Source organism: Manacus vitellinus, unplaced genomic scaffold (assembly GCF_001715985.3).
Source record: "Manacus vitellinus isolate BGI_N305 unplaced genomic scaffold, ASM171598v3 scaffold_17_pilon, whole genome shotgun sequence".
NCBI classification, from domain to species: domain Eukaryota; kingdom Metazoa; phylum Chordata; class Aves; order Passeriformes; family Pipridae; genus Manacus; species Manacus vitellinus.
In genome coordinates, this window is record NW_021939256.1 from 19,353 (window position 1) to 46,275 (window position 26,923).

The following is a 26,923-nucleotide window of genomic DNA, read 5'->3' on the forward strand; positions in this document are numbered from 1 at the left end:
TGCAGCATGGAACACAAGTACTTACATATGAACATTGCTTGCACAAACCAATTAATGTATGTAAGCAAATAAAGAAAAGAGTGACTGTAAGGAAATCACTGCCATAACAAAAATCACAGCGGTCAACAATACAATCGTTCATTTTTCTTAACAGAATTCTGTGAAACTGAATTTGCTGTGGTTTGTAACACAAGAGGTAATGACAGTGGAATTCCAATATCACATAATTTTTTTTTTTAATACAGCAAGTAAAAAATTTGGTCCTAAAGTTACTCCGAGGAACCAGAAAGATCAGGCAGACACATTCAATTTTTATATGTATTGTTAAACAAACAGTATCAGATATGCATTGTTTCCAAAAGAACTAAATGTTACATACATTCAGCACGAGCAGATGAGCTGATAATTGGGATCCAGTCAAAGGCAAATACATAAGGCAAGTACCTGGGTTCAAATCAGACAGAAGGTAAGAAAATGGGAAAAGAGAACAAACAGGAATTTAAAGAAATGTCATTATAGATATTACAAGTGATTTTCTTGACAAATGTCTTGACTGCCATATTGTTCGGACCTGTGACTTCCTGTCTACCTTTTCAATCCTTTATTAGAATACATTTAAGTATTTTCTGGGGGAAAAAAAAAGGAAATATTTCTGCATTTAACAAAACCTGTCATTTAGCAATAACACTTCAACAAACCTGAAGGCAACAAAACACATGCTGTTTTATTACTATGCATAAAAGTCAATGTTCTCAAAAACTGCAGTTTACATCACATAAGGCATCTTCAAAGTATGGCTCTCAAAAGAAGCAGTTTTTTAACCACAGCAACAACTGTCTATAAATATTCATAAAAATAATTTCAATATACTCAGTATCAGAAACAGATTAACCATGTGATGTTCAACAGAGCAGAAAAACTATCATTTATATCAATAGGTCTCTTTGATCTCTCCGATACCAATTAAACAAATTATGCAATTGTACTTTTTAGTGAAAAATTTGCAGGAATAGTCTTGCTCATTGGTATCAACGAGCATCAAAGGTTTAGTGTGTTTTTTGGTTTGGTTTGGTTTTTAAAGCAAGGAAATTAGTGACCCAATCAAGTCAGTAATTTGTTCCATACCAATTATTTACCTTTTCGGTGCTTACATAAAGCACCAAGTTGACTATAATATACTGCCTGGTTTCTTCCAGCCATACCAACTTAACACAAACTTTACCCTCTGAATCTGCATAGTTTGTGGTATAGATATGACCCATGTAATCATAAAGGCCAGATGTCTTGGAAGACAGTTCCATGCTGACTGGGGCACTGAAACACCAGAAGGGCTCTCCAATTTCATCAAAAAGAGTAAGATTCATCATGTAGCAGTCCTACAAACACAAGCAGAAGAGATTATTTCTCCATGCCATGGCACAGTAAGTAGATCTGTCCCTAAATTTAGGAGAAGTATCAGGGGTTCAGAGAGTATTTTTTTGTATGAAAGCTAAAAATTCAAAATATAATTGACAGTGCTTCACTGATTACTGCAAAGCAACAAACACTTATTTAGAGGTTTCCTACAGAAATCAAGATTGCAATGTACAGACATCACAAGCTGTGCTACAGAAGGTAGCACTGCCAACCCAAATTAGACATTATTTCTAGAACAGTTTTAAGCCTTTAACATCTGTGTTTCTCAATTATTAATAACCTTACCACACAAACAAATGACAGTCCTTCCAATATGAGAAAGCAACTTAAGTAAAAAATCAAGTTTAGAACTTGTGTGAATGCACCAATGTTTGCAGAGATACTCAGAGACCACACCAAGGAAGTGTACAGACACTATTACCCTTAACATGTCAGCTGTAAAAGGAAGCTTTACAGCACTTTTTGAATGGCTCCAAGCTTCAGTTCCCAAAAAGGTAATACTAATATACCTTTCTACCCTTCAAATAATTCCTCCTTTTACGAATTCTTGAAAATGTTTCTTTACAACATTACACAATTACATCATTTTATAATGCTAATGGCAGGAAGCCAATTCATCAGCACTTGCAAACTGATAGTTTCACATGTCCCTTGAAAGCACAGGAGTTGCATGTCATTGTTAGTATCAGCTGTTACTTATTCTCATGAGTTCTAAATCACTAAATTAATCAAATTATCTTAATTATGTAGTATATATGCATTACTTCCAGGAGTAATGCTCCAGAAGTATAAACAAACCAACATCACATATGCCACGCCAAGAAAAAAATAACTTGGAATGCTTTATTTCTCTGTACTATATAGCTGTGTTTCTGTTGCTTTAACACTGCTTTCACTATTACTTTACTACAATCAAACAATAGAGAGCAGATGGCACAAAGGCAAGGCAATACGATACATACAATTTTCCTAAGCTTTTTACTGTAGACTATGCTGAAAATACAAAATTCAAATCAAACCTAATGATGATGTAATAAACTTACATGAGCTATAAAATCAGTTGAAACAAGAAAAAATTACTATTTTCTGGTCTGACAACTTGCATACATAAAAGGCCAATTATGAAAAGTAAAGCAGGGTGGTGTTGAGTGTTGGGATGTTTGGGTTCTTCCCATGTATTTCTGTCCTGATTCCAGTCAGGATAGGGTTAATTTCTGCAATAGCCAGGAGGGGGCATGGCTAGGACCCGGAGGTTATTCTCTACCACCTCACACCATTTCCAAGAAGGGGGAAGGGCACACTTCCAGGTCAGGGCAGCTTGGCACAGTTGGGTCGGGTTCCACGGTGAGCATTTCCACGGGAATCACTTGCCTCTCTCTTGTACACTATCGTTATTAATACTGTTGCTATTACTGTTCATTTTCTTATCTCATTGCTGTTTCCAGTGAATTGTTCTTATCTCAACCCGTGATGTTTAGCTTTTGTGACTCCAGTTCTCTCCAACCAGTGCAAGGGAGGGGTAGGACGACAGGGGAGGGATAAAGGGGGTGTGGTTTGAAGTGTTTGCAGTGGGAACACTAAATTTGAGAATACTATTCCTAAATCATGACAATTTCTAACTATCTGTACTTCAGCAATTAATCTTTTACAAAAAATACCCAAAAGTGCAAAAAAAAAGCTTTTCTTTTTTTTTGTTTTCTTCAGAGCATTGAGCAAAATTCAAATAAATTCAAAGTAGTGGCACGTCCTGCTTCTGTGTCTGTTGTTATTTGGCCTCCACATGTTTTAACAATTTTAGAGATTCATGTTAAAAACCACACTGAATTCTAGCCACAGCTTTACGCTGACATGTTCAATCTCTCACCACAAAATGAGGAGTTTAAAAAAAACCTTGTATTATTTATTTTTTCCTAGAAACAAATATTCAGTATAACTTACGCTGTAAGCACACAGGACAGAGACTAAAACTAAAAAACTAAAAACTACAGCCATAGCTCTCTGTTTCCTCTGACAGTTAACTTCCCAAATTCTTTTGTGCTACTCATGAAAAAAAAATAAAATTCTGCCAAGCAGCTGTTAATCCCACAGAACAGTTTGGGTTGGAGGACACCTTTAAGAATCACGTAGTTCCACTCTACTGCTATGGGCAGGGACATCTTCCACTAGACCAGGTAGCTCCCAGACCCATCCAGCCTTGAACTCTTACAGGGATGGGGCATCCACAGCTTCTCTGGGCAATCTGATCCTGTGCCTCACCACCCTCAGTGTAAGAAAAACCAAAAAGTCTTTCTGATGTCCAGTGTAAATCTATGCTCTTTCAGTTTAAAAACTTTGTCCCTTGTTCTGTCACTACAGGCCTTGGTAAAAAAGTCTCCCTCAACTATGTTATCAAACAATATTCTACTCCACATTTATGCAGGATTAACAGAAACAACAGTTTTATTAATTTTTAGGGTTTTTTTCAAAACAAGTGCCAAAATCAAAACCAAGTGCTGAACTAGATAATTTTTCAGTAGTGCTTACATTACATTTATCAGAATTTTTGTAATGTCTGAAATATTCATGCACTTGAAGTACATTTAAAAATAAGTGCCTTCACCACTACTGCAAAATCTAAAGAACTACTCTCAAACTTTCTCTGAAATAATGCTCTTAGGAAGTTTATCCAATAGAATGAGTGAGCATTCCTCTAAAATAAAAAGAGTTAAACGAGCTGACCGATGCACACGACTCGAGCTAGGTGCTGACTGTGTGAATGTGGACTGTACCTTTCTGCATGTGTCCATTGGCATTTTAACATTCTCCAGCATTTCCTAACTTCCAACGCATATATGTACTAGCACAGAACTGCACAGTATTTCCCCAGGGGTTCAAGGCTTATTGCTTGCAAAAAAAACCTCCAAACAAACAAACAAAAAAAAATAAATCACCAAACCAACCAAACAAACCCACAAAAAGTATATCTGCATTACAGTTTTTTTGTCCAGCATTTCCAAGCAGGGCTGGTCAGTCACAGCACCTTGTTGAGTGGAAACCACTGGAGTCATTACATATACACAGTGGTTCTATCATGCAACCCAGACTACAGGACAGAAAGGATAAAACTGGGGTTTTTTTCAAAATTTACATATTTTTTGCAATATCTGAATGGAGGTCTTTTTCTAGTTAAAGATACCTTCTACAAACAAAAACATTGTTTTAAAAATTAGCATACTTAGGATACACAAACTTAGTTCCGTTTTGAGATAAGTGTTTCCAGAAACAAAAAATATTTCTGACCTTTACATTGCCTTTAAACACATCTGTTTCCCAGGATAAGCCAAGTGTCCCAATAAGAGGCAAGTGCTTCCTATTATCCTTTAAGCTTACAACTGTGAGCCTCAAGTATCCATTTGCAATGTCACCTGAAAATACAAACAATATATAACATTATACCAGAACAAATCAAATACACTGTAAATGTTCTCTTATTTTCTCTCCATGTCTTTATTTTCTTCTCACTCACCAATAAGAAACCCTGACATACTTCAACAGCTAGATAGAGCATATTATAGAGAAATTAAGTTGCAGTTCAGGGCTTCAATTCTGTGATCCACAGTAGAAGCAGCAGCTAAATGGTCTTTTGTATTTTTTAGTATAAAAATATGAATGGCACCTAAAGAACTTACACAAGGATGAAACATTTCATTTTCATGCCACCAGTGCCTCAATCACTGCCCACTCCCCAAAAGTAAAGCTCAACACATAACACATGAAACAAATTATGATACCTTCCCTGCCCTTTTTTTAAGATTATTTAAATCTCTCAACTCTGACTGGTAACTCAAATAACACAATGCAACAGGGTATAAGGATAACTATCAATCCTCCTTGGAAAGGATATTGCATCTTTTAAATTGACATGTATATGCTTTGATTTAAATCAAGTTTTTAAATTATGGATTTGTTCATTTTTTAAACAGCTTTCCAAAGGCTCACTTTCTTTTTTTCTTTGACAGAATTATTATGATTAATGATTTTTTTTATTACTACATATAGCCATATTTCTTTGGTATCTCTTCCTCTCTTTTCAGAAGAGATCAACTGTTTTTAATTATTCTTTTTCCCTTGTTATCAGAGAAGGAAAATTAACCAGACAGTCCAATGGTTTAAATTATAACTTGGGGTACATCATAATGAACATGATCTCTGACTACAAAAAAAAGTAAAAATAAAAGCATCACATCATGACACAAGCACATTTCGTAGTAGGACATCCCTTAAACAAGTTTCCTCAGACAAGAGAGACTCCCTTAAAAGAGCAAACAAAAGCACTAGAAACTTCAATATAAAGAAAGGAAGTAAGTGTCTAGCACTTGCAGGAGATATAGAAAGGGAGAGAAGGAATTCCCAGGAATATACTGCTTGTTCGGGATCCAGTAGCAGGCCCTGGATGTTACAATAATAGCTGAAGGGGCTTGAAGGGCCTAGAGAAAGTGACGAAAGTGAAAAAAGAGAAACGTTTTGCCTGTGATTCTCCTTCAGTCAAGCCCAAGTAACAGCACAAGGCTGCAGACAGAAGAAGCAACATCAGAAAGGCTGACTGTGAGTTAAACAGCTGTAGCCTGTGTGTAGTGGCAGCAAAACCTTTGCTTGGTGGCTGCTTTAAGCAGACAGCTGGAGGCAGTGACAAAGAAAGCCTACAGTCTACCAGAGAAGCCAGAAACTCCTCTGTATTGGTACTGTGGGGCCGAGCAACTCCCGAGAGATGCCTGCAACAAACCAATGCTGGAAAGGCATCACTCACAAGTGGGGAGCTCAAAGAATAATTACTCTGGGGAGACAGTACCCCAGTATGACAGAGGACAAAAGCTGCAGGTTTTCAGGTACAGACACTATCAGGAATAGGAGCGTGAATATAGTAAAACCAACATGACTTTGTCCAGGAGATATTTTGTATGGTTGAAAGAATATGTAATGCTCCAGACAGTGACACCCACTGTCCTTGCAGTGAAGTCTCCAAGAACTCAGTGAGAAAAACGTAAGCAGAATTCATTTCCAGGATCCAGCTCAAAGTGCAAAAAAGATATTAACTTGATACCTACCCAAATGGTTCAATTCCAAACCTCAATATATCAAATCCAATTACTTGATTTCATTCGAGGTAAAAATATTTTAAATAAACAGTTTACTGAGTGAACACTAAAAGTTCACATTTAAAATTGAGCTTTTATACAAGAGACTTGAAAACATTGGTCAACAAGCATTTTTTCAAAGTTATCTGCAATTCTGATTTGAATGGAAACAGCTACTTCTCTTATTCAAAAAAAATTAAAATTTCAGTGGAATAAAAGCAGGTTGTAAAAAGCATACTGCTAATAAATTCACAAAGCCTAGGACATCACTACTATACCATGGCATTAATACAGCATTGCTAGATGGGTCACCTGGCTAAGGTTATAAACCTCCTACTGCAGTTACTTCTTAATTTTAGCCAGAACAGAAATAGGCAACAGATCAGGAATCTGAAGGCTAATTAGTCATGGGTTAGTTAATCCAATCTTTATATATATTTTTTTAAAATATAAAGGTCCATTGCAACCCTCATAACCAGAAAAAAGGAAAAGTCTGCCTAGAAATGAGCAAGAAGCTGAAGGCTAAGTACTAAAATCTCCTCTTCCTCACCCCAGTCAGAAGAGAAAAAGAAATTAAGGGGCAGAACAAGCTATGTTAAACATAACAAGAGAAACACAGAAGAAGCAAACTGGACAGGGCTTTCTTCAGCCTGATCTATACTTTGTTTCATTGCCCCCTTGTAATACCTACAGTCCAGGGTTTATGCATGACATATATAGCAGCAAAGTAGCAGAATAAGAAATAGGGAACAAAAATTTTCAGATAAAGGTAATACCAATAAAAAGAACATGTATCATGTAGACAAACCTCAGGGGAAAGAAGCAAACAGCCAAATAGTTCCAAGGCACTTATTTTAGCTAAAAGCCAAGGAAGTTTGTTTTGCTAACCAAGCCTTCAGTGCAAATTGCAATATGATTGGCATTTTCAGAGGAAAGGCTGTGCTTAACACTACTTCTGGTGCCAACAACCAGCCTTACCACACTGCAATGGTCATTTAAACTTTCAAATCAATCTCCAAGGTCAAGCAAAACATTTCTAATACATGATATGAAATTTTACAAACAAATCTTAACAGCTCTCTAAACAAACAAAAATCACCCCTTATATTTTGCAAGCACAACACATCAATTTACATCAACAAGAAATAACATTGAAAAGCCAAAGCTTAAACTAACCGTGTGGCTACAAAGCTTTTCTTAAAGGTTGAAAACCTAGAGAAATACATTTCAAGAATGTTTATTAAGAAGCTAGATTCATGGCCCATCGTATGAAAAGCCTTCATAGCTTCCTGAAAACAAGGGAAGTTTTCTACATATTTTCAATTCAATTTTAAAGTATTTAGCATATTCACCCTACAGTATCTGTTAAAAAGACCATATTACCAATGCTGTTTACACGAAAGGGAGTATAAAATAAAATGCTAAAACCTAACCAAAACAAAATGACAAAACAGCTAGTTACTGCAATGTAAGTATTAATAACAGAAAAAAAAATCTGAAGCCATATATACTCCATCTGCCTGGTTTAATGAAGTGTGATATAACTTTTTATATTTAATAGTAAGAATTCTGAAAAAAGAACTGAAAATAGAGCAGAAAGATGAAGCACAGCATTAATAAGCACTAACAAAAAGCAGACAAAAATAAAACTAAACTCAAACATATAAATCAGTTACTTTGCAGAATACAAATGGGTGTTCTCTGGTAACCTAGGAACGCACAGATTCCTAATGGAAACCAATAAAAAGGAAAACATCGGTATAATACCTGACAACTGTGTCATGTTGTGGAAACTGCCATTGGCATGTCACATCCATAATTTAAAATAAATCTGGAGCGGGCAGAGAATTTTAAGAAATAACAAGACTTCTCAGTTTGCCTGAGACCTCTATGCTTCAGAGTCCACCCAGAGAATGGGACAAAGGGTATTATTAGAATGGAGCCTACAAACAAAGCACAAATCCTCAAATACAACCAGCCTGGACTAATCTGTCAGCCTACACTGTCAGCCGCATTCAGAAACACCACGTTTACCAGAAAGAGCAAAATGAACAACAAATCACAATGAAAATACGTGAAAGCAGACAGCCCTAAGCTGCCTCACGACATTTTTATAGAAAGTCAAATTATTGTAATTATTGTGCAAGCATGGGGAAGGGACTAGATGACAAATCAGCTTTTTGTCTGCAGAACCACGGCTTCAGATGACCGATGTCCTGTAAGACCAGAATCTAGTGGCTGTCACACTGCTGAAGGTCACAAAACCAAAACAATTCAGAAAACACCAGTGATCATAAAACAGATTCTGTAACATGCAAAGTGAGATGGTATCACAACTGTAGCTCATAGACATTTGCTACCATTTGCATAAACATCAGCATAATCTTTTAAGGAAGTAGATTCTAAGCAGCAAAAAAGTGAAGTGTGCCACAATACTGCTTCTTTTTGTGCAACTGTATTGCTAGGAGCATAAAATTTCAATTTGAGAAAACAAAATATGATATATGCCTCAAAAATTAAAACCAGAAACCAAAACACAAACCCCAACCACCTCGCCAATTTAGAAAACAATTTTCTTTTGAGGGTATAAAGAGGACTCCTGTACTAAACAACATTTCAGGTAAGATTTCTTGCTATATGGATAGACTTTCACTGAAGTTTTAGCCTTTAGAAGTATTCCTTTTTTTCAAGCTTGCAGCTTTTATGGAATTTGAAAACATACATATTTCAGATTCAAGGACTACAACACTCCACACTGTGCACAAGGTTGAAATCTAAATGATAGGTTTTGGAGTGACCAAATACAAAAGGAAAAAAAAAATCAAAAACGAACCACAGGAAATTTGTTGTAACCCCGTAAACGCACTGGAGCCTGACAACATCGCCCTCTACCGTCTGCAAAACTAGCATTTTCTGAAATCCGCAGGAGGCTCAGTAGTGCCGTTATCACAAAAAATACTGGGGAGCAATAGTTAACTTACAGTATTTAATTTTAATTGCTCTCTTTTGATATTTTAATCTGTATCTGCTGACAGAAAGACAGCCGTGTAGCTGTAGGAAGGACTGTGCTGAAGTTCAGTCAAAGGAGAAATCGCCCATATACACCGCAAAACCAAAGTACAATTATGAAGCTGAGCTGTACAAAAACAACACAAATGGTCCATTGTGTCTTATGAAAGGAAATGCTGAAAACCAAAAGAAGCAGCAAAGTTAAAAACAATCACTGAAATTGTTTACTACACAATGAAAGAATGTGAGAGAAATATGAACAACCTTAAACTGAATGAGATAAAAAACCTGTAAGTATTAAGAGTTCACTGTAACTTCTACAAACATATTTAAATATTTAATCTGTCAATGCACCTAAAGTATACATGAGCAGAATTCTACAGAAACAGGCCTCCAAAACGTATGAGGACAAACTGTCTCTCCTTTATAGCATCTGAGATGAAGGAACATCAACCTGCACCAAAAGGTGTGCCACTGCATTATTAACACAGCACTGAACCAAACGAAAACACCCTGACAATCTGCAGAACTTGTGTCTCAGGCCTGCCACCATGTCAGCCTAACAGCAGGCAGAGTTCACACAGAGCAGGCTTACTTATGATGCCACACAACACCCCATGCAGATATAAAGAAATGACAAAACAAATGGAAAGACAGTTTGCTCTTAAAAATCCATTTCAGTTTCTGCCCTTAAAGCAGAGACACTGGATACAAGAGGGAAAGACATAACAGGGATTATTTTAAAACCAGACATTACTGTTCTGTCAACTATACCTTTTCTGCAGAAGAGGTTCCTGAATGTTCCACGCAGGTAGGTGCAGCTTCTACCATGCATTTCCAGATGCAGACTGTAGTCATGTAGTCCATATTCTGGGTCAATATCATCCAATACAGGTTTATTAGGTGGAGGGGCATATTGACTTTAAAAAATAATAATAATGTGATTAAGCAGGGGGAAATGACTTAATAAAAAGAGATATAATACACAGCCCTACACTTAGACTATCATCTTTAGAGAGTTCTGAAATCAAACATCTCTAGTTTATCACACTTCTTTTAAGCTACCTTCTACAGTACATAATACTTCTAATCAGCTGTTCAGCAAAGGCAGAAAATAATGGCAGTCAGCTTTAAAAGGTGCATCTGTTAAACTCCAAAATATGGATGTGTTGCCAAAAAAGAAAAAAAGCATCAGCTTAAGTACCAATCTAAAAGTCCACTAACTAGAGACTTCTCTGAAATAGCAATTACTGGAATAATTTTGTCTTTGCCTAACCAAAAGAAAAACTACTGCACACAAATGACCTGAAGAGACCAAATGCCAGAGGCAACTGAGCACCTTCTACTTAGGATTCTATTTGGTACTATGGGAGATGGTGTTAAATCTTACCTTCTGTGCTAAAAAGAACCACACTAAGTTATAGTGGGCACATAAGACTACCAGCAGATACAACAGTATCTGAATAGAAAGCTGAGGGGAAAATAAATTCCACAAATATTGTAGTAAAGCTAACAAACTCCATCCTTTTAAACAGTTTACGGTGTATAAACAGGTATTGTACTATATTATATGCTGCAATACACACATATATACAAATACCTCATTAGAAATCCAGCTAACTTCCCAATAGGACTGAAAGATAAATGCAGGCACCTTACCAGTTTATCAGAATTTTTTTCTCCCCTGTTACACAGCTAAAGATTACTTTCCTACTTCCTAAAATGTCTCCCTCTTTTCTATGTCTTTCAGATCGGAAGAGGGAATAGAAAGACTGCTTGTGAAAAGGGAGGAAGTATTGGCAGTGTATTTCTAACCTTCTCAATACAGCAAGTACTAGCACACTTGTAAAACTAAATTATCTCCTCAGCAGCATAACAATTGCAACATTTTAGTATGAAAATGTTTCTACAGTCTTGTATATAGTTACTGTAACTTGTTTATATTAAACAAGAATAGTTAAATACTGCCTAAATATAAACCTCTTACCAGCAGCCAATTTTAACTGTAAAACTCAAAAGCTTTATTCAAAAGGTTATCTTTATTAACCACAAAGGAGAAACCAAACTTACACAGTAGCAGAACCCAGAATGCTTCTCTCAAGAAGTTGATGATAATGAAGACTCACCATAACAAAAGCAATTTCATTTTTCTCCTGAAAAGTTAATTAAAGTAGATGTATTTTCATCTGGAAACGCTTTTTTTCCCCTTTCTGAGCATTAAAGTCTTTCTGAGCATTAAAATTCATAGATAAATGCTGCTGCTTATTACTCTGTCCTTTATTGCAATAATGTTAATAACGGCTTGCTTTAACACTTGGACTCCAACAACTGCAAGTGTCTTTTCACAAGAGCATAGAATACATGTTAAAGATTACAGCATTTGTATATTTGGGAAGAAGAGAGGGAAACTAGCTATATTAGGGCAAAAGTTATGAAAGAAAACCATGAATTGTACTCCTCTAGCCTCTACTTACCACTCTAAAATGGATACCTAAACAGAATTAAACAGGACTTAACCCCAGCTACTGAATAGCTAAGCATCAAGTTTATTTTCATATGTAAGGAATTATTTGCAAAGAGGGCTAACATCACTAAGGAATACAGAACTATTCAACAGAAATGGTAAATTTCAAAGTAAAACCTCAGGTGTCTTCACCAGATTACATACTCCTGGGAAAATGCTAAGACATAACTCTCTATTGGCCTAACATAGCTCAAAGAAAACATCAGAGCTCAATGTGAGAGCTAAATACAGACAAAGGTATCTATTTACTCCAAGAATACAGAATGCTAGGATTTCAGCTCTTTTTTTTTTAAATGCATTTTTTAAGTCCTACATTTGCAAACACATAAGTCAATAGTAAAACTATTCACAGCCAGCAGTCTATCACTGTCCTGAAATGTGGGCAACTATTATTTTTATCTCTGGTAACCAGAGATATTTTTATTTCTGGGTTACCAGAAAATAACATCCTCTGTTTGAACTTTTGGGTTCTTAACTACTCCTGTAGTTTTGTAGAGCAAAATTACAGCTCTAAAAGATATAACAATAGAGATTTATCAATCACAGTCTCTCACTCTTTCTCTATCCAAATATCAGAAGGCCCACACAACCTGACCTTGGTTGCCAAAACTACCAGCATCAACAGCTTCTGCTACGCAGCTGAGCTATGTGTAAAATGCCAAGACGTGTGGCATTTGCAATTCCTACACCCATCTACAGTTAACTGCCTACACAGAGAATAAGAACTGCTGTTCAGAAAAGCTCCTACAGTGAGGCACTTGATGCTTAACAACTGCGTGGAACTTGGTTATGATTGAACTATTTCCAAGTGCTGAAAGAGTTATCTTTCCAAGCTTGGGAGGGGGCAGTGCACTAGCAAGACTATAGGGCCAACAACCTAGTAAACTTCTGAAGACACAAAAGAAATTGTTGTTCATTTATTGGAGCTCTTCATAGATTAAGACAACCTGTAATAGGCTTATGCAGGTCAGCCAGTCTCAAGTTTTTTAGGAAATGGACTTTCACTCTTGGCTTTAAGAAATATTCCTTAAATGCCTCTGGTGATTGTGCACATTTGAGGTAGCACAATTCCAGCTGGAAATTAGACACAGCTTTGAGTAACTGCTCACAGGCTCCCTGAGGGAAGTTTCTTGCCAGTGTCAAGTAACATAGATCTACATGAGTAATATGGCTGAGGGAGGAAGAAAGGGCTGCCACCTCTGAAATCAGACCAAGAGCAGAACCCCTGAGATAGGCTTTCACAGCACCTAGCCCAATGTAACTTCAGACAGTCACCAAGGTCCCAGAGTATTCTCTGCAGAGATACAGATTCCTTTGATGTACAAGTCTACTTCATATGTTGTGCACTGCTCTCTGAAGACATTCATCTCTACACACAGCCTACAGAGACTAACTGCTTAAATTAGACCCTTAATACCAAGAATTTAATACCCCCAAAAGGGCATGATTTACAGCATTCCTACTGCTGGCACAAGATACCTGTTGATGTAGATTAAAGCTAAGTTGCCTTGTGGGGACTCATCACTTTGAGTGATGTGGACAGGGCATGGCATGAATCAGGGGAAGAAGCACATCCCTCCTCAAACTATTCTATTTAAAATAACTCCAGGATATAAATAACTTTGGCATGTGAAGACTGCAACATAAATAAAACTGAACACGGTATCTAATAATGTATGATACCTCTAATGATGACTAGAGGTGGATTTTTTTTAAAAGTACAGACAGCTCTTTAGAATACAATAAATCATCAACTAGCTGTCCCTACCTGCATTTTGTTGTTACTAGGTTAGACAAGATCTTCCAAAATCCAAAGGAAAAAAAAAAGAAGATTAAAAAACCCTCAAAATGTCCCCAAATGGCAAACTACAAGGCAAAAAAAATATGTTCCTTCAAGTCATAATAAAATACTGAAACAAAATGTAATGTTATCTTACCTTCCAAATTCCTATTAAGAGCCCTGGATTCACACTGAAGAGCTGAACAAGGCCATCAGCACCAACTGCTACACTGCTTTCAGTCAGGTTAGCAAGATGATATTCGGCAATTAAGGAAAGTCGTCGAGGTCTTTGAACAGAACATAAATGTAGCAAAAAGGTTATGTCTCCTTATTTATGTTACAGTTCAGCCCAATTTCATTTTTAACTCTGAAATCTGACCAACAGCATGCAATGGAAATAGTTTCAGCATGCACAGTCATAAACTATATGTTTGAACGACTACTTTGTATTAGCAGGATCTCAATCCCCAACAAGAAAAGAAACAAAAACACCATAAGAAGTTCTACTATACTCTTAAAAATGAAGAAAAACTTATGTGCTTGCCCAGTTTTTCAAAATACCCACAGAATTACTTCACCATTTGTTTTTAATACTATGATGGTACTAAATGGAATCACTGAAGTTTTGTCAGTATGAAGCAAGCTGCTAATGCAAATTCTTCTTCCACAGAAGCAAAATCCAAAGGACAGGATCAAACTGTACATATAATAAATTAAAAGCTTCTGTTAGAGCAAGCTTTTCTTTTTAAGCAATTTTTTCTACCTGTAATTAAAGATATTTTACATATCTTTATATGTCTTCATTTCATATAAAATCCATAACACCCTCTTACTAAAGTTCAGACTTCACAGATATTGTTATTAACTAATAATGCACTAAAAAAAAAAGACCAGAAAGCAGAGTCTGTGTTACCTATTCAGAATGGAGAGAGAAGTCTTTCTAAAACCCTCTGCAGACTTGGGCTCTTATTATATTCAAAACAGTTCCTAGATTTACCATTAGAATCACTGTAGTATCACCTACCACACACTGCTGGGAAGACAGTAACCAAGAGCAATTTCATCACATTACTTTAAACTGTAATATTTGCAGCAGTGACAGGACATCACAGAATCACAGACAGAATGTTAAGGTGTTGGAATGGTCCTTAAAGATCATTTAGTCCCAAGCCCTCTGCCATGGGCAAGGACACCTCCCACTAGACCAGGTCACTCAAGGCCTTATTCAGCCTGGCTTTGAACACTGCCAGGGTTGAGGCATCCAACCCTGAGCAATCTCTTCCAGTGTCTCACCACCCTCACAGTAAAGAATTTCTTGCTAATCAACATCAACACTTCCCATCTCTAAGTCAATCAGGCTCATATCAATACAGGAACATTCCCGAAGTCCCTGCAACAGCTCCTTATAGTCTTAACACTGACATTCTGATATTGGTGAAACCATTATATTCATGTATATTCACAAGCTCCAAAAACTTATTCTGTGAAATAAATACACCAACTGCCTGCAAGTTTTCTTTTACTATTTTCTACCTATGAATCATCATATTGGTAAATCAACTATATTTCCCACATAATTTGACTGCAAGACTTGTTCAGCTGACTTTATACAAAAGGCTTCTCTTGATTTATTTATTTCTTAAGCAAATACTTTGCTTCTGCTTGAGGAACCAGGTTTTTTTGTAGGTGAACAATTCTCTCTTTTCAGAACTCACATGGCTAAGAGCTTTGTGTAAGAAGCATGTAGCTGATACTGCACATACAATACACACAGACCCAAACGTGTGCAAAACTCCTTGACAGCAAGCAAATATCTCAAATAGACACTTTTCATTTAAATATCTTTTCTCAGAATATAATTTCAGAAAAGCATTGTACAGCTTAAGCTACAAAATAACAGATAAGATGTGGACTGTTTTTTTAAATGCATGCACTTAGATTGTACTCACAGTTACACATCAAATTCCCTAAATTCACATACCTATCACATGGAAAATAAATGTTAACAACATGTATTACCTGACTGTAGCCATGTAAATATTGACGAACTGTTCCAAGCTAAATGTCTCACATTAAATTCTCCTAGATTTATATGTTTCTTTCACACCCATTTGTATCTGTGCCTTAGATCCAGCTTTCCAAGGCAGGAGCTATCAGTCCGTATATCACATGCCAGTAGCTACATTAACCTATGAATTAATGTCATAGCTTGTTAGATTATACTATTTCTTGTTAAAAAGCTCTACTAATGAAAAGAAGAACATAGGCTTTGGAAGAAATGATACAGACAGGCTTTCTAACAAAGAACTAACTTGTTGAGCCAAACCGATGTCAGATAGCTCCTACAAATATGTTATCAATCAGTTACACCAAAAAACACCTCAAAAATCCTATGTTAAAACTCACCCATTCTTGTTGGGAGGCATGTTTTGGTCAAGAAGCAACGGTGTAACTCCAAATAGTTTTAGGGTTGACACGACGTCTAAGCACGGCCACTTTGTACTATACCAAAGTATGGTAACAGATGTGTGCTTAAATGACAGGTTTGCCTTCTCCATTACATGTTCTTTTCCATTTTTGTCCTTTAGAACAATTATCCAACTCAAGCCAGAGAGTCTGTTATTTAGGAATTGAGAGGGGAGAGGGACATTAAAAAAAAAAAAAAAAAAATCTCAAAACTTAAACTAAGCTTTCAAGAGAATTTTCAAATTTCTACTAGCTGCTACTTATGTTTCTCAGGCTCAGTCACTTATAGGCTATCATATCTTCTCATTATGATACTCATGTTATAACTCTATTTCCATACCCCCTCTCTAGCATTTCCAAAGCCATTAATATTCTGTACACTGTTCTTGAGGAAACCACTTCTGTGACAAGGAATTGCTTACTTCATAGCTACTTTGTTTTTACACGGAAGACCTGTATAAGGATCTAGAGGTTTAGCAAGTCGCATTACTCTAGTTTTGACAGCAGCTGTTTGTTTCAAGATGTATTCTTTCTTCCAGTACCCAGGTTTTTTATCATGTAGAGCAGCACAGCCCAAGGGAACAGCTTCTGTTTGTTCAGACTTCATTTTCCAAATTGTCCTTTTTGGCTGCAAACAACTGGAATAGATTTTCAGCCAAATTCCACTGAAAATAAAAATAGAATAAAGAGGAAAACCACATATATTTCAAGAATAGTCAATTTTTTGTACTCACATTTCAGCTATGCTTGAGCATAATGTTAGCAGAAAAATATGAAGTCCCAGATTATCAGCAAACTACATTTGATCTAAATCTAAGTTTCTAGAAGAGCAGTAACTGGAGCCTCCTAGCTATGAGTTAAGAAAATACAAGGGCACGGTTGCACATTTTTCCCCATTTTGACCTTCCAAAAGCCCACGTAAGGTCAGTTTCTGTGGTGGAAACATGAAGGCTCAGGAATCCAAGGATGCTAGATGTCAGCATTTCTCATGGGCTTACTAGGCTATCTAAAAGACTGTGGAATCCCAGAACACATTTCTTGTTCTAGATTATACATACCAAATGAAATCCAATTAAAACTTTCTGCTCTACCATGGGGGGGAAAGAAAAAGTTATTCAGTTAAGTCTTACAATACTTCAATCAGGTTGATAAACATCTCAATTACATACACAGAAAATGTTTGACTAGTGCTCTAGAAAGTAGACTAATTGGATATTGAGAACTTCCCACTGTTTTATATCTCTCAATAGCACACCAGAGCATGTGGTTTTTAAAAAGCCTTCCTTCCCCTTATGCTGCTACTTCCTTCACAGATAGTCACTGAGCAGATTTAAAAATAAAAAAAAAAAAGATAACACAAACAACAACAAAACCAGCAGATCTGAGATAAAGCTATCACAAGGAAACTATGAAAAGGTAAGTCTTGTCTGTTTTCCTGAAAATATGGGATCCAGGACAAAGCTCAGACTCAGCAAGTGAAGTGAGAACTGATAAGGGTTAAGCAGTTACTTTTGAAAATTCCTCCCCAAAACAATGCATCCTCCTCACACAAAATTAGCTAGTGGAAAAAGTGGTTTAACAACTCTTACTCAACAAAGATAACCTGTACCCCTCAAGTTTCTCACACAACTGAAAGTGCGGTGGAGGAGGACAATTAGAATCACCTGTGTTTGGTGGTACCAGTGTCACTTCAATCCCTTCTGCATTCTCTTTGGAAAACCTGACAGAAGACATGACCTTCTGAAGACAAAGAAACACGTGACAGGAATAATGGCTTCAGCTCTTCCATGTAAGGAAAACTATGAGGCCACATTTCCGCCCCTCACATCCCAGTATCTCTAGAACAGTTTATGGAATATTGAGTACAAGAAGTTACAAGAATTTAAACAACAATCTGTGACTAAAGGTTTCCAATAAGTTTTCTAATTCTGAAGTACTAGACACACAGTTTACATAACTGCACTAAAGAAAATTAATAGCAAGAGAAACAAATTCTCAAGAGACATTTTCTACCATTTATCAGCAAGATTACCTTTACCAGCCCTCACTTATCCCCAGGCAAACTTACATTAATGTGGTTTGTAATGCATTTTCCCTCTCCTTGAAGCATTAAAGCATTCAAGGACTGAATCCATCCCACACTGCCTCCTACTCATCAAAACCATTCTCAATTCATCAGCTAAGAATAAGCCTCTACATTCTGAGAGTCAGGCTCTGGTTATTGATGCAAACATACTAAGGAATTTTGAAAAAACTTTCCAGCCTGCTGCTGTACAGATATATACAGAATGCTCCACTGTCATTTTTTGAGACAAAGCTGTTTAAAACACAGACCAATGAGCTTCCATGACTGGTAAAGGTGGGTTCACAGTCAACATGACCATCTGACTTTCGCTTCTACAAAATCGGGGCAGGGGAACATAAAGAACAATTCCACAAGTAAAACAAAGATTTAAGATACTTCTATTTTAAGACCAGAAAAAGCAACCAGGTTATTACATAGTATAAAACATTTCCAATAGAGGGAGAAAATTTTTATTTAATTCCAAAGCAGTTTAGAATTGTGGGGTAATGAAAACAGAGGAGAGATGTCCTTCCCATATCATCATCAGGGGAAACTGAGCTGTGTATCATCTCACTGGCCTTAACCAGTTTAAATAGCCCAGTAAGATATCCTTATAACACTCTCCTGTTAACTAGAAACCCCTTTCCAAGAGAGACATCCTTTCTTTCACGGGGAGAGATACTCCACATCTGACTGCATGATGCTGAAAAGATAGAGCTTAGTAGTAGGCATTTCCTGCATTTTGAAGGTTCAGGCTCAGGCAATATAGGTGACAGAAGACAGATTTGTCACCAATACCTAGCAGACTTGTCCTCACTCGCAGCTACATGTTGCTTCTTCCTTTTCCAAATAAGTGTTGTGCAAGCAGATGAGAAATCAGTTCAAGAGGCTCTAAAATTCAGTTAGGGCAGGGAGAAAAAGAAGGACTTGGAATTACAAGTGTTTAGGAAAGTATCACTGCCCCTTCATTCTCAACTTCTGAAGAAGTCAGGGCAGATAAATCAAAAAGGTATCCAACCGGGAAGTACAGGTTTGCCTCTTTCACAGCAGAATACATGCACTTTTTGCCTCAAAATGTGAACTTAATCTCAAGGCCTCTTATTGGATGTTACTACAAGCCAAACAAAGCTCTTACTGCTAATTCAAACACCAGAATCAGACACAGTTCGTCATCAATTATCACCTGACCACAAGAGCAAAAAGATTCTTCCCCCATGCTCTGGTTTCTCACTTCTTCTTACGCATGCACAATCTGCAGGTGATGAAAATCCGCAGGCTTTCAGATAGACCATCTATGTGAGCTTCCCACAAGGCATGACAAGAAGGCTGGAAAAACAACATATGGGGCAAGGAGAGTGCTGAAAGGGGGCTCAGAAACATTTCCTTGTCTTGAACAGTTATACTGGAAGTCATCAATGCCAAGGAACTGTTCAAGCGCAGACATAATTTGAAGAGCCCAAAGACAAAGCACTGCATTAGGCAGCACAGACACATCATAATGAAAAACTGATGGTCCTGTTGCACAAAGGACAGCACCCTGTACATCCAGGACAGAAGAAAAAACCTAAAATAGATACTCTGCCTAAAACACAAGATCAGATTTGCCAGAGAAATATGCAGGGACTTCAATTAAAACTTCTGGTAATTCAGAACAAGATCTGAGGTCTGAAGAAGGTTCATGAAAATCTAGCAGGAAAATGACCTGGTCCCACTGAACCAGTCAATCTCCTAGATAAAGGAAGTAGCTCTTCCCCAAATCCCATTTGTGCACATACAGTAATCTCTGTCGAGATCAGAAAATGGAAACAGACATTGTTGAGATGGAGACAGATGAATCATCCTTCCCTGTAGAGCCACAATGATTTTATCCTATCTTGCTATCTTGAAGTGGAAAACACATACTAAGATACATAATTTGTCAACTATGCAATTTTTATCCACACTTACCTGCTGACAGCTTCAAAACATAAATCTGGATTACAGTCTTCCCTTTAGATTAATCAGTTCTAAAGGTGTCAATGCCAATGTAAACCAATTCACTGCACAAGTTTCAGCAAATAAGGGAGAAATGGATTCATACCAGACACAGCAACTTCCTATACAGGAAGACATTTTCTCACTCAAACAACACTAATGCAGCAGAATCCTAGGAAAAAAAGGATACCCAGACATCCCAATTATCATGTACCAACTCAGGTCTCTCCTCTCTATCCTTTCACAATATTATCATGATACTGGTAGGAGCCATTTGTGAACTCTGTATAAGCAATCGCTTACAAAAAATGTGTTGGTATTTATGTTCGTCTCTTTGTTTTCATGTAGAAGTCACCAAAATTTGACAGAAACAGCAACAGATAAAACCTACTAGTGGATCATTTGATTAAATCAATCCCTTTGCAAAAACCTGATGAAAGACCTAATAAGTAGGACTTTAAAATTATGAAAGCCACTGGCTACACATCACTAAGGACTGCCCAATTCAAAAAGCTTGTGCAGGTGCATGTGAATACAAACAAATACATGCAAATTTTACAACAAAACAAATGCAAATAGCAACATTTCAAAGCACTGTATTTAGTTTTCACTTCATAACTCCCATTAAACAACAGGGCTTGCACAGCTAGAATTCCATATAATACATTGTACTGCAGGCTATGAAGTATATTTGCAGCAGAGTAATTGCTCATAGGTTCATGCATCAGTGCTCTGGCATCAGAGAAACTAAATTAAAAAGACTCAGAACTCAGGTAACTCAACAGCTGCCTGACTGAGACCAGCACCTATACCCTCCCTCTTCCTTACTTGTCATTAGCCAGATCATAGAAGAGTTTATTCACACAACCGACAGACAACAGGGACACAGCATCCAAATAAGAAAATATCTTCAGCAGCATTTCTGATGGCATGCTGGAAAACAGGAGAAAGAAGAACACTGTTAGGTTTGCCTGCAAATTCCAAAAATTACGCAGGCAAAGAATTTTAAATTCAAACCAGAGCAAAACAAAAGAGGTGGAAACTATCAGCTTGTAAACACACAAATCAAAAATCACCTGAAGAGTTAACCCAGAGTTTGGGTTCTGATTTCACTCTCTTATATATGGCATTTGCGTAAAACAATTCATCACAACTTTTTGAAGTGGCACAAGAACAATTACATGAAAAGTTATTGGTTTGCATTTTCACTAACTTTATTAACTTTAACCCCGTTTGACATGACACTACCTCATTCAATCTCAGTTTCTTACTGCTTGTACCGCGATTTTAACATTTAGTCCATAACCACCAGTATTTGCCAAAGCTGTAGATATCTCTCCTCCTGACTGTGGCATCAGCTCTCAGGATGCAACAGGACAGAAATGTCCTAGTCAAACAGTAAGAGCATGCTCTACTTCATCATAATCTTCAAACAGCATGTGCTCAGAGCTCTCATGCAGTCTTCACCAGAAAAACATGAACTTTCACATAAGAGCCAAGTGGCATCTTGAGATCATTAAGGTTTCTGTGCATCTGGAAGGCTGCCTGAAATGCAAGTGGCAGTCTAAGCATGATAAGCTCAAGATACCCTGGAGATAAGCCACCATGATTTTATCATTAACAGACAGAAACCTCATACCCTTCAAGTAGAACCTCATAACTGCCCAGAATTTAAAATACATGCATTTTATACTCTAATTTTTTGGAGCATAGAGTATGGTCACATCAAAATCACCACTGAAAATGCAAGGTGCTGTGAAAGTCAGTGCCCCAGCTGTGCCTCATCCTTTTACTACTGCGTCATTTACAACAGTTGTTGATTTATAATACTTTATTCCAAAAGTACAGGGCTGTCAAGGGTAGCACGATAATGCCAATACTCCAATGTTTGTATTAAACCTCAGAATCTTAGCTGTAATAACATTGAGGCAATGTGCCAAAACCTGCAACATGCCAAACTTTGCACAGTTATTATGCAAAATAACCCATTAACTGAAAGCCCAAAGTAGTGCATTTTTTCCAGAAAGAATTTAGAAGTGATCCCTTAAAAATATGCAAATTAAATAAAATAATACACTTGATCGAGAATTCTCAACAGCAGTTTTCACAACCATATTATTCTTTCTTTGAAGGAAGCTGAAAGGAATTTTTTTCCTTTTTTCTCTCATCTTTCACACCAGACTAACAGCAAAAGGTATTGAACTGGCCATCCAATGCAAAACAGAGAAATCTTACACAGGAAGCTACCAAATGAATAAAACAAGGAAAATTAATTAATCTTTCAGGTAAAATATTCTTAGATGGGGTTCTTTGTAAAAATGTAACTAATTTTCAAAAAGAAAATTCAGGATTATATTGAAAGTGCTCTTTCGTTGTTAAACAGGAAGGGAAACATTTACCTTTCAGCAAATACGTAACAGTCCCTTATTCCTCCCCCCTCATCCCACTCCACTATCCTCAGCCTCTCTATACAAAATAAAAACTAAGAATCAAGAGAAAAATACAAAGTTTAATTCCAAATTGGCTTTTATTGAAGTAATAAAACAACAGTTTTTATTCTCAAAGAACAACACTGCCCATGACATGCAAAGGAGTTGCTGAAGGCTTCACATGACTTGGAAAAGCTACATATTTCATATGAACTTAGAAAAGAAGGCAAAGGACAATCATGACAGTAAATATTAGAAGGTGAATACAGGATCACGAAGCAGGCCAGGAAAGCAAATCTTTTCAACTCAGAACATTTGACATAGAAATCCAAAATATGAACATAATTACTGTAAGCAGTCAAAAGACGGCTCAGAGTCTGCAAGGGGTCTTCTGCTCTTACTCCTAAACTAAAGACATACTCACCTCTCAATGCACATCCTTGGTTTCCATTTTAGAGCAGGCGTCAAATACAGACTTTTAATTCCAGCATTTACAGTTTCAGAACATTCCCCAGGCCTGGTAGCAAATGTCCTTAGCCTATTTCTAAGAAAGAAAAGCCATTAGGAGTCATATCTTCAAAAAATGAAGAAATATGCATATTGCACACACCTAGACACAACATTTCAGTCAAGGAAGGATTCAGGGAATACATCACATGGCAACTCATAATATCTGCTCACAGATTTGAACAATTATCACCATGTTAAAATACCTGACACCAGGAAGATGTCAGATTTAAACTCACAGCTGTCTCTCCTGTGACTAATCTCTCACAGCAGTCAGAAGGGAGTAGTGTCACTCCACCAGACCAGTTTGAATCCAGTACAGATTTCTTAGGGTTATACAGCTGCATCACTGTGGTCACCACAACCAAGCCCCACAGAGGTCTCTGCAGTGAGTTGAACTCACTGATTAATCTTCTGTTTTGCAACATTACTCCAGAGACATTTTTGAGCCATCCAACTTTGCTAAGCTATTAAAAGATATCAAATAAAACAATGCCTTGAACCTTTCTCGAAAACTTCTGAGGTTCAAAATTATTTCCTTGAACATACAACAGAATCATATTTGAAACAAAGTTATAGTCTCATTTCAGACTTTCTCCTGCTAAAGTATTCACAAATCTGAGAGATAAGTGGTAGTTCAACAGGCAAGATGGGTATCAATGTTTTTACAGTTCGTTAGCACATCACAATTTGGATAGAAATTACTTTCTTTTATTCAAGAAAGCAAAAATGCATAATTTTTCCATAAGTAAATTCTTAAAATCCAACTGGCCACATATTTTTCCAAGTTTTCTGATAGCAAGGACTTTGTAAGCTGTAATTATAAATACTACCATTAAACCACATAGAAACATTGAGATTGAAACTCAATCAAATCCTTGCACTTCATACCCACTAATGCCACCAAGCAGGCAGAGCTCCTCATTCACTGCATTTGTAATGTTTTAAATCCCCAGATGACTTTACACCATGTTGTCAAACAAGCTCTGTGTTTCTAGGCAACCAATCGATATTGGGGGAAAAAATTTTGAAGTATATGGGTACCATGTACATTTAACACATGTTGTTCCTGATTTAGGATTGGTTTATGCTCTACACTGTCAGTTACTAGGAAGAAATAAGCAGGTAACAAATATGACCTGGAGGTCAAGCAAATGTTTTACCCATGTATCAGGATCAAGAAGCACACTTAGATGATAAGGCACTAACAAACTTCATTTTTAAAGAACCATTAAAGGGATTTAGGGACAAAAGTCGTGTTCAACAGCAGCAGAGCTATCACTTCTGTATGTTCCAGGACAGCATAGCCAAAGTTATTCTGCCCTGAATCCATGCTGAAACCATGGAGATAACTAGTTTAGGTATACTCTACAGAGACATAACTTCATAAACTCCAGGTACAGGAGTAATTTAGATAAGAAGCTGGGTCCTGGATTTTAAAATACACTTTATCTTCTACAAGCATAACCTGTATTCAATCCTTCCCGCTCATTTTAACCACTCCTTGCATCCCTCTCTTCTTCACCACAGGAAGGAATATCTGAGGTAAGAGAAATGTTGCCTACACATGCCTTGAAAACTTCAATGTAATATATACCCCTTTTGTAAGTTTCAATTAAAAAAAAAGTGCTGAACTTTCGCATCTCCCAAAACAAAAATACTCTTAAGGTGTGAACAACAGCAAATCCAATCCATAAACTATTTTTCAAGTACTGCGCGTGCTTAGATTTTAAATTAGTATTGACAAAATACTTTTACACCACATTGACAAAGCTTGGGCAGATAAGCACAAGCCAATGACAGCTGTTATGTCTCCTCTTCAGAGGCCTCAAGAACAGCCGAGATGCTCTTACTCAGAGGCACAATAACTTCAACTGCTTTTTCATTAGCTTTCAACTTGTCAGACTCAGTTTTGTACCAGTATTTTCACTTTCATACCCTATAGTACTTGCAATGTGAATTGGTTTTTTGATGGTCAGCAAACAAGTCTCTTTCAAGTAATGTATTTCAAATAATGTATATTAAAAGTACTGAAAGAAACGTGTCTCCTGTTCCAAATTTTAAAGCATATCTGGGGATAAACAGAAATTACAGTAATGCTTTGAATTTTTTTTTCATCTAACAAATCCAGAGTCTTTTTACAAGGTGGATATTATCCCACTCCATTTACAGATTAAAAAGAAAAAAAAATGGGGAATAAAACTGCGCACATAACCACAGCTCTTGCCGTGACAATTTCAGAGCTAGAAACCAGAGCCGTGGGACAGGTGTGAGGGGCTTCTCAGAGGAGTAATGGGTGTTGAGGGAAAAACAACAAACCACTCTGGCCAGGCAAGGTGAAGGAGGCCAAGCAGGCAGCCCTGGGCTGGCAGAGCCCCGCTCGACGCGCCCCTCGTTACCTGCCCCGGCCCGTCGCATGGCCGCCGAGCCGCCCCAAATGTCGGCTGCGCGCGCGCCAGCATGGAGGGAGGGAGGGAGGGAGGAGGGAGGGAGGGAAGGAGGGAGGGATGGTAGGAGGGGCGCTGTCTCCTCCCACGGGACGCCGCGGGGCGGGCCGGCGCTAGCCCGAAGAAGGCGGAGCCCGGGAGCGCGGCCTCGGGAGGGGCGGAAAGCATTAAAGCCCGGGGCAGGCGCAGCGCCTGGTGCGATGTCGCCGCCCCCCCTCACGCCTCTTGGTGAGCTCCGTGCCAGTTCCGGGAAGCCGGAGCGCGGTGTTCTCCGCGCTCGGAATCACAGAATCAATCGATTCCAACCTATGACCAAACACCACCATGTCAGCTAGACCATGGCACTAAGTGCAACATCCAGTCTTTTCTTGAAGACTTGCAGGGACGGTGACTCCACCGCCTCCCTGGGTAGCCCATTTCAATGTCTAATCATCCTTTCTGTGAAGAAATTCTTCCTGATGTCCAACCTAAAGGTCCACTTGCACAGCTGGAGATTATGTCCTCTTGTCCTATCACTGGTTGCCTGTGGAGGAAGAGGCCAACCCCACCTGGCTACAACCTCCTGTCAGGTAGTTGTGGAGAGCGATAAGGTTCCCCCTGAGCCTCCTCCAGACTAAACTGCCCAGCTCCCTCAGCCTCTCCTCATAGAGCATGTGCTCCAGACCCTTCACCAGCTCTGTTGCCCTTCTCTGGACACACTCCAGCACCTCAGTGTCCTTCCTGAACTGGGGGGCCCAGAACTGGACACAGTAACTCGACGTGAGCCTCATCGGTGCCAACTACAGAGGGGGAAAATCATTTCCCTAGTCCTGCTGGTTGCACTATTTCTGATTCAAGCCAGGATGGTATTGGCTTTTTTCACCACATGGCACACTGTTGGCTCTTTTCAGTCGCCTGACTTGCAACCCCAAATCATTTTCCGCTGGGACGCTTTCCAGCCACCCTTCCCTCAGCCTCCAGCCCTGCCTGGGGTTGTTGTGGCCCGGGCACTTGTTGTAGGACACGGCACTTGGTCTTGTTGAACGACATAACTTTGGTCTCTTCCGGTCTCCATTCGTGCAAACGTCAACTGCAGCGCTTTTACACACCTGTGTGTGCCAGACCAAGAAAAACATACATGAAAAGAACGCTCCGAGCAGCCTCCCCGAGCCCCCTTAAGCGAGACGGCGGCTGCCCCCACAAACGCGGTTGT

The 26,923-nt window shown here is 38.0% G+C and overlaps 2 protein-coding genes across 7 annotated transcripts in view; one reads left to right on the forward strand and one right to left on the reverse strand.

The window, feature by feature from the left end:
• On the reverse strand, nt 1–26,917 carry FBXO15 (F-box protein 15). 6 transcript variants are annotated; one of them, XM_018070161.2, is made up of 10 exons: nt 26,820–26,917; nt 23,202–23,321; nt 21,177–21,281; nt 16,732–16,974; nt 16,250–16,459; nt 14,001–14,130; nt 11,610–11,692; nt 10,314–10,459; nt 4,696–4,820; nt 3–1,376 (listed from the first exon to the last, which is right to left on the reverse strand). In XM_018070161.2, the coding sequence occupies exons 2-10, from the start codon at nt 23,213–23,215 to the stop codon at nt 1,107–1,109; spliced, it is 1,326 nt and encodes a 441-aa protein (XP_017925650.1). In that variant the 5' UTR covers nt 23,216–23,321; nt 26,820–26,917; the 3' UTR covers nt 3–1,106. The 6 variants fall into 6 exon arrangements, with proteins under 6 accessions (XP_017925649.1, XP_017925650.1, XP_017925651.1 ...); XM_018070162.2 differs by lacking the exon at nt 26,820–26,917 and adding an exon at nt 26,199–26,268; XM_018070157.2 differs by lacking the exon at nt 26,820–26,917 and adding an exon at nt 25,495–25,728 and having other exon boundaries at nt 23,202–23,315.
• Nucleotides 25,932–26,923, forward strand: part of TIMM21 (translocase of inner mitochondrial membrane 21) — a 7,076-nt gene continuing 6,084 nt past the window's right edge. Inside the window, exon 1 of the mRNA XM_029958934.1 lies at nt 25,932–25,959. Coding sequence (XP_029814794.1) covers nt 25,932–25,959 — 28 coding nt within the window. The remainder of the gene's footprint in view (nt 25,960–26,923) is intronic.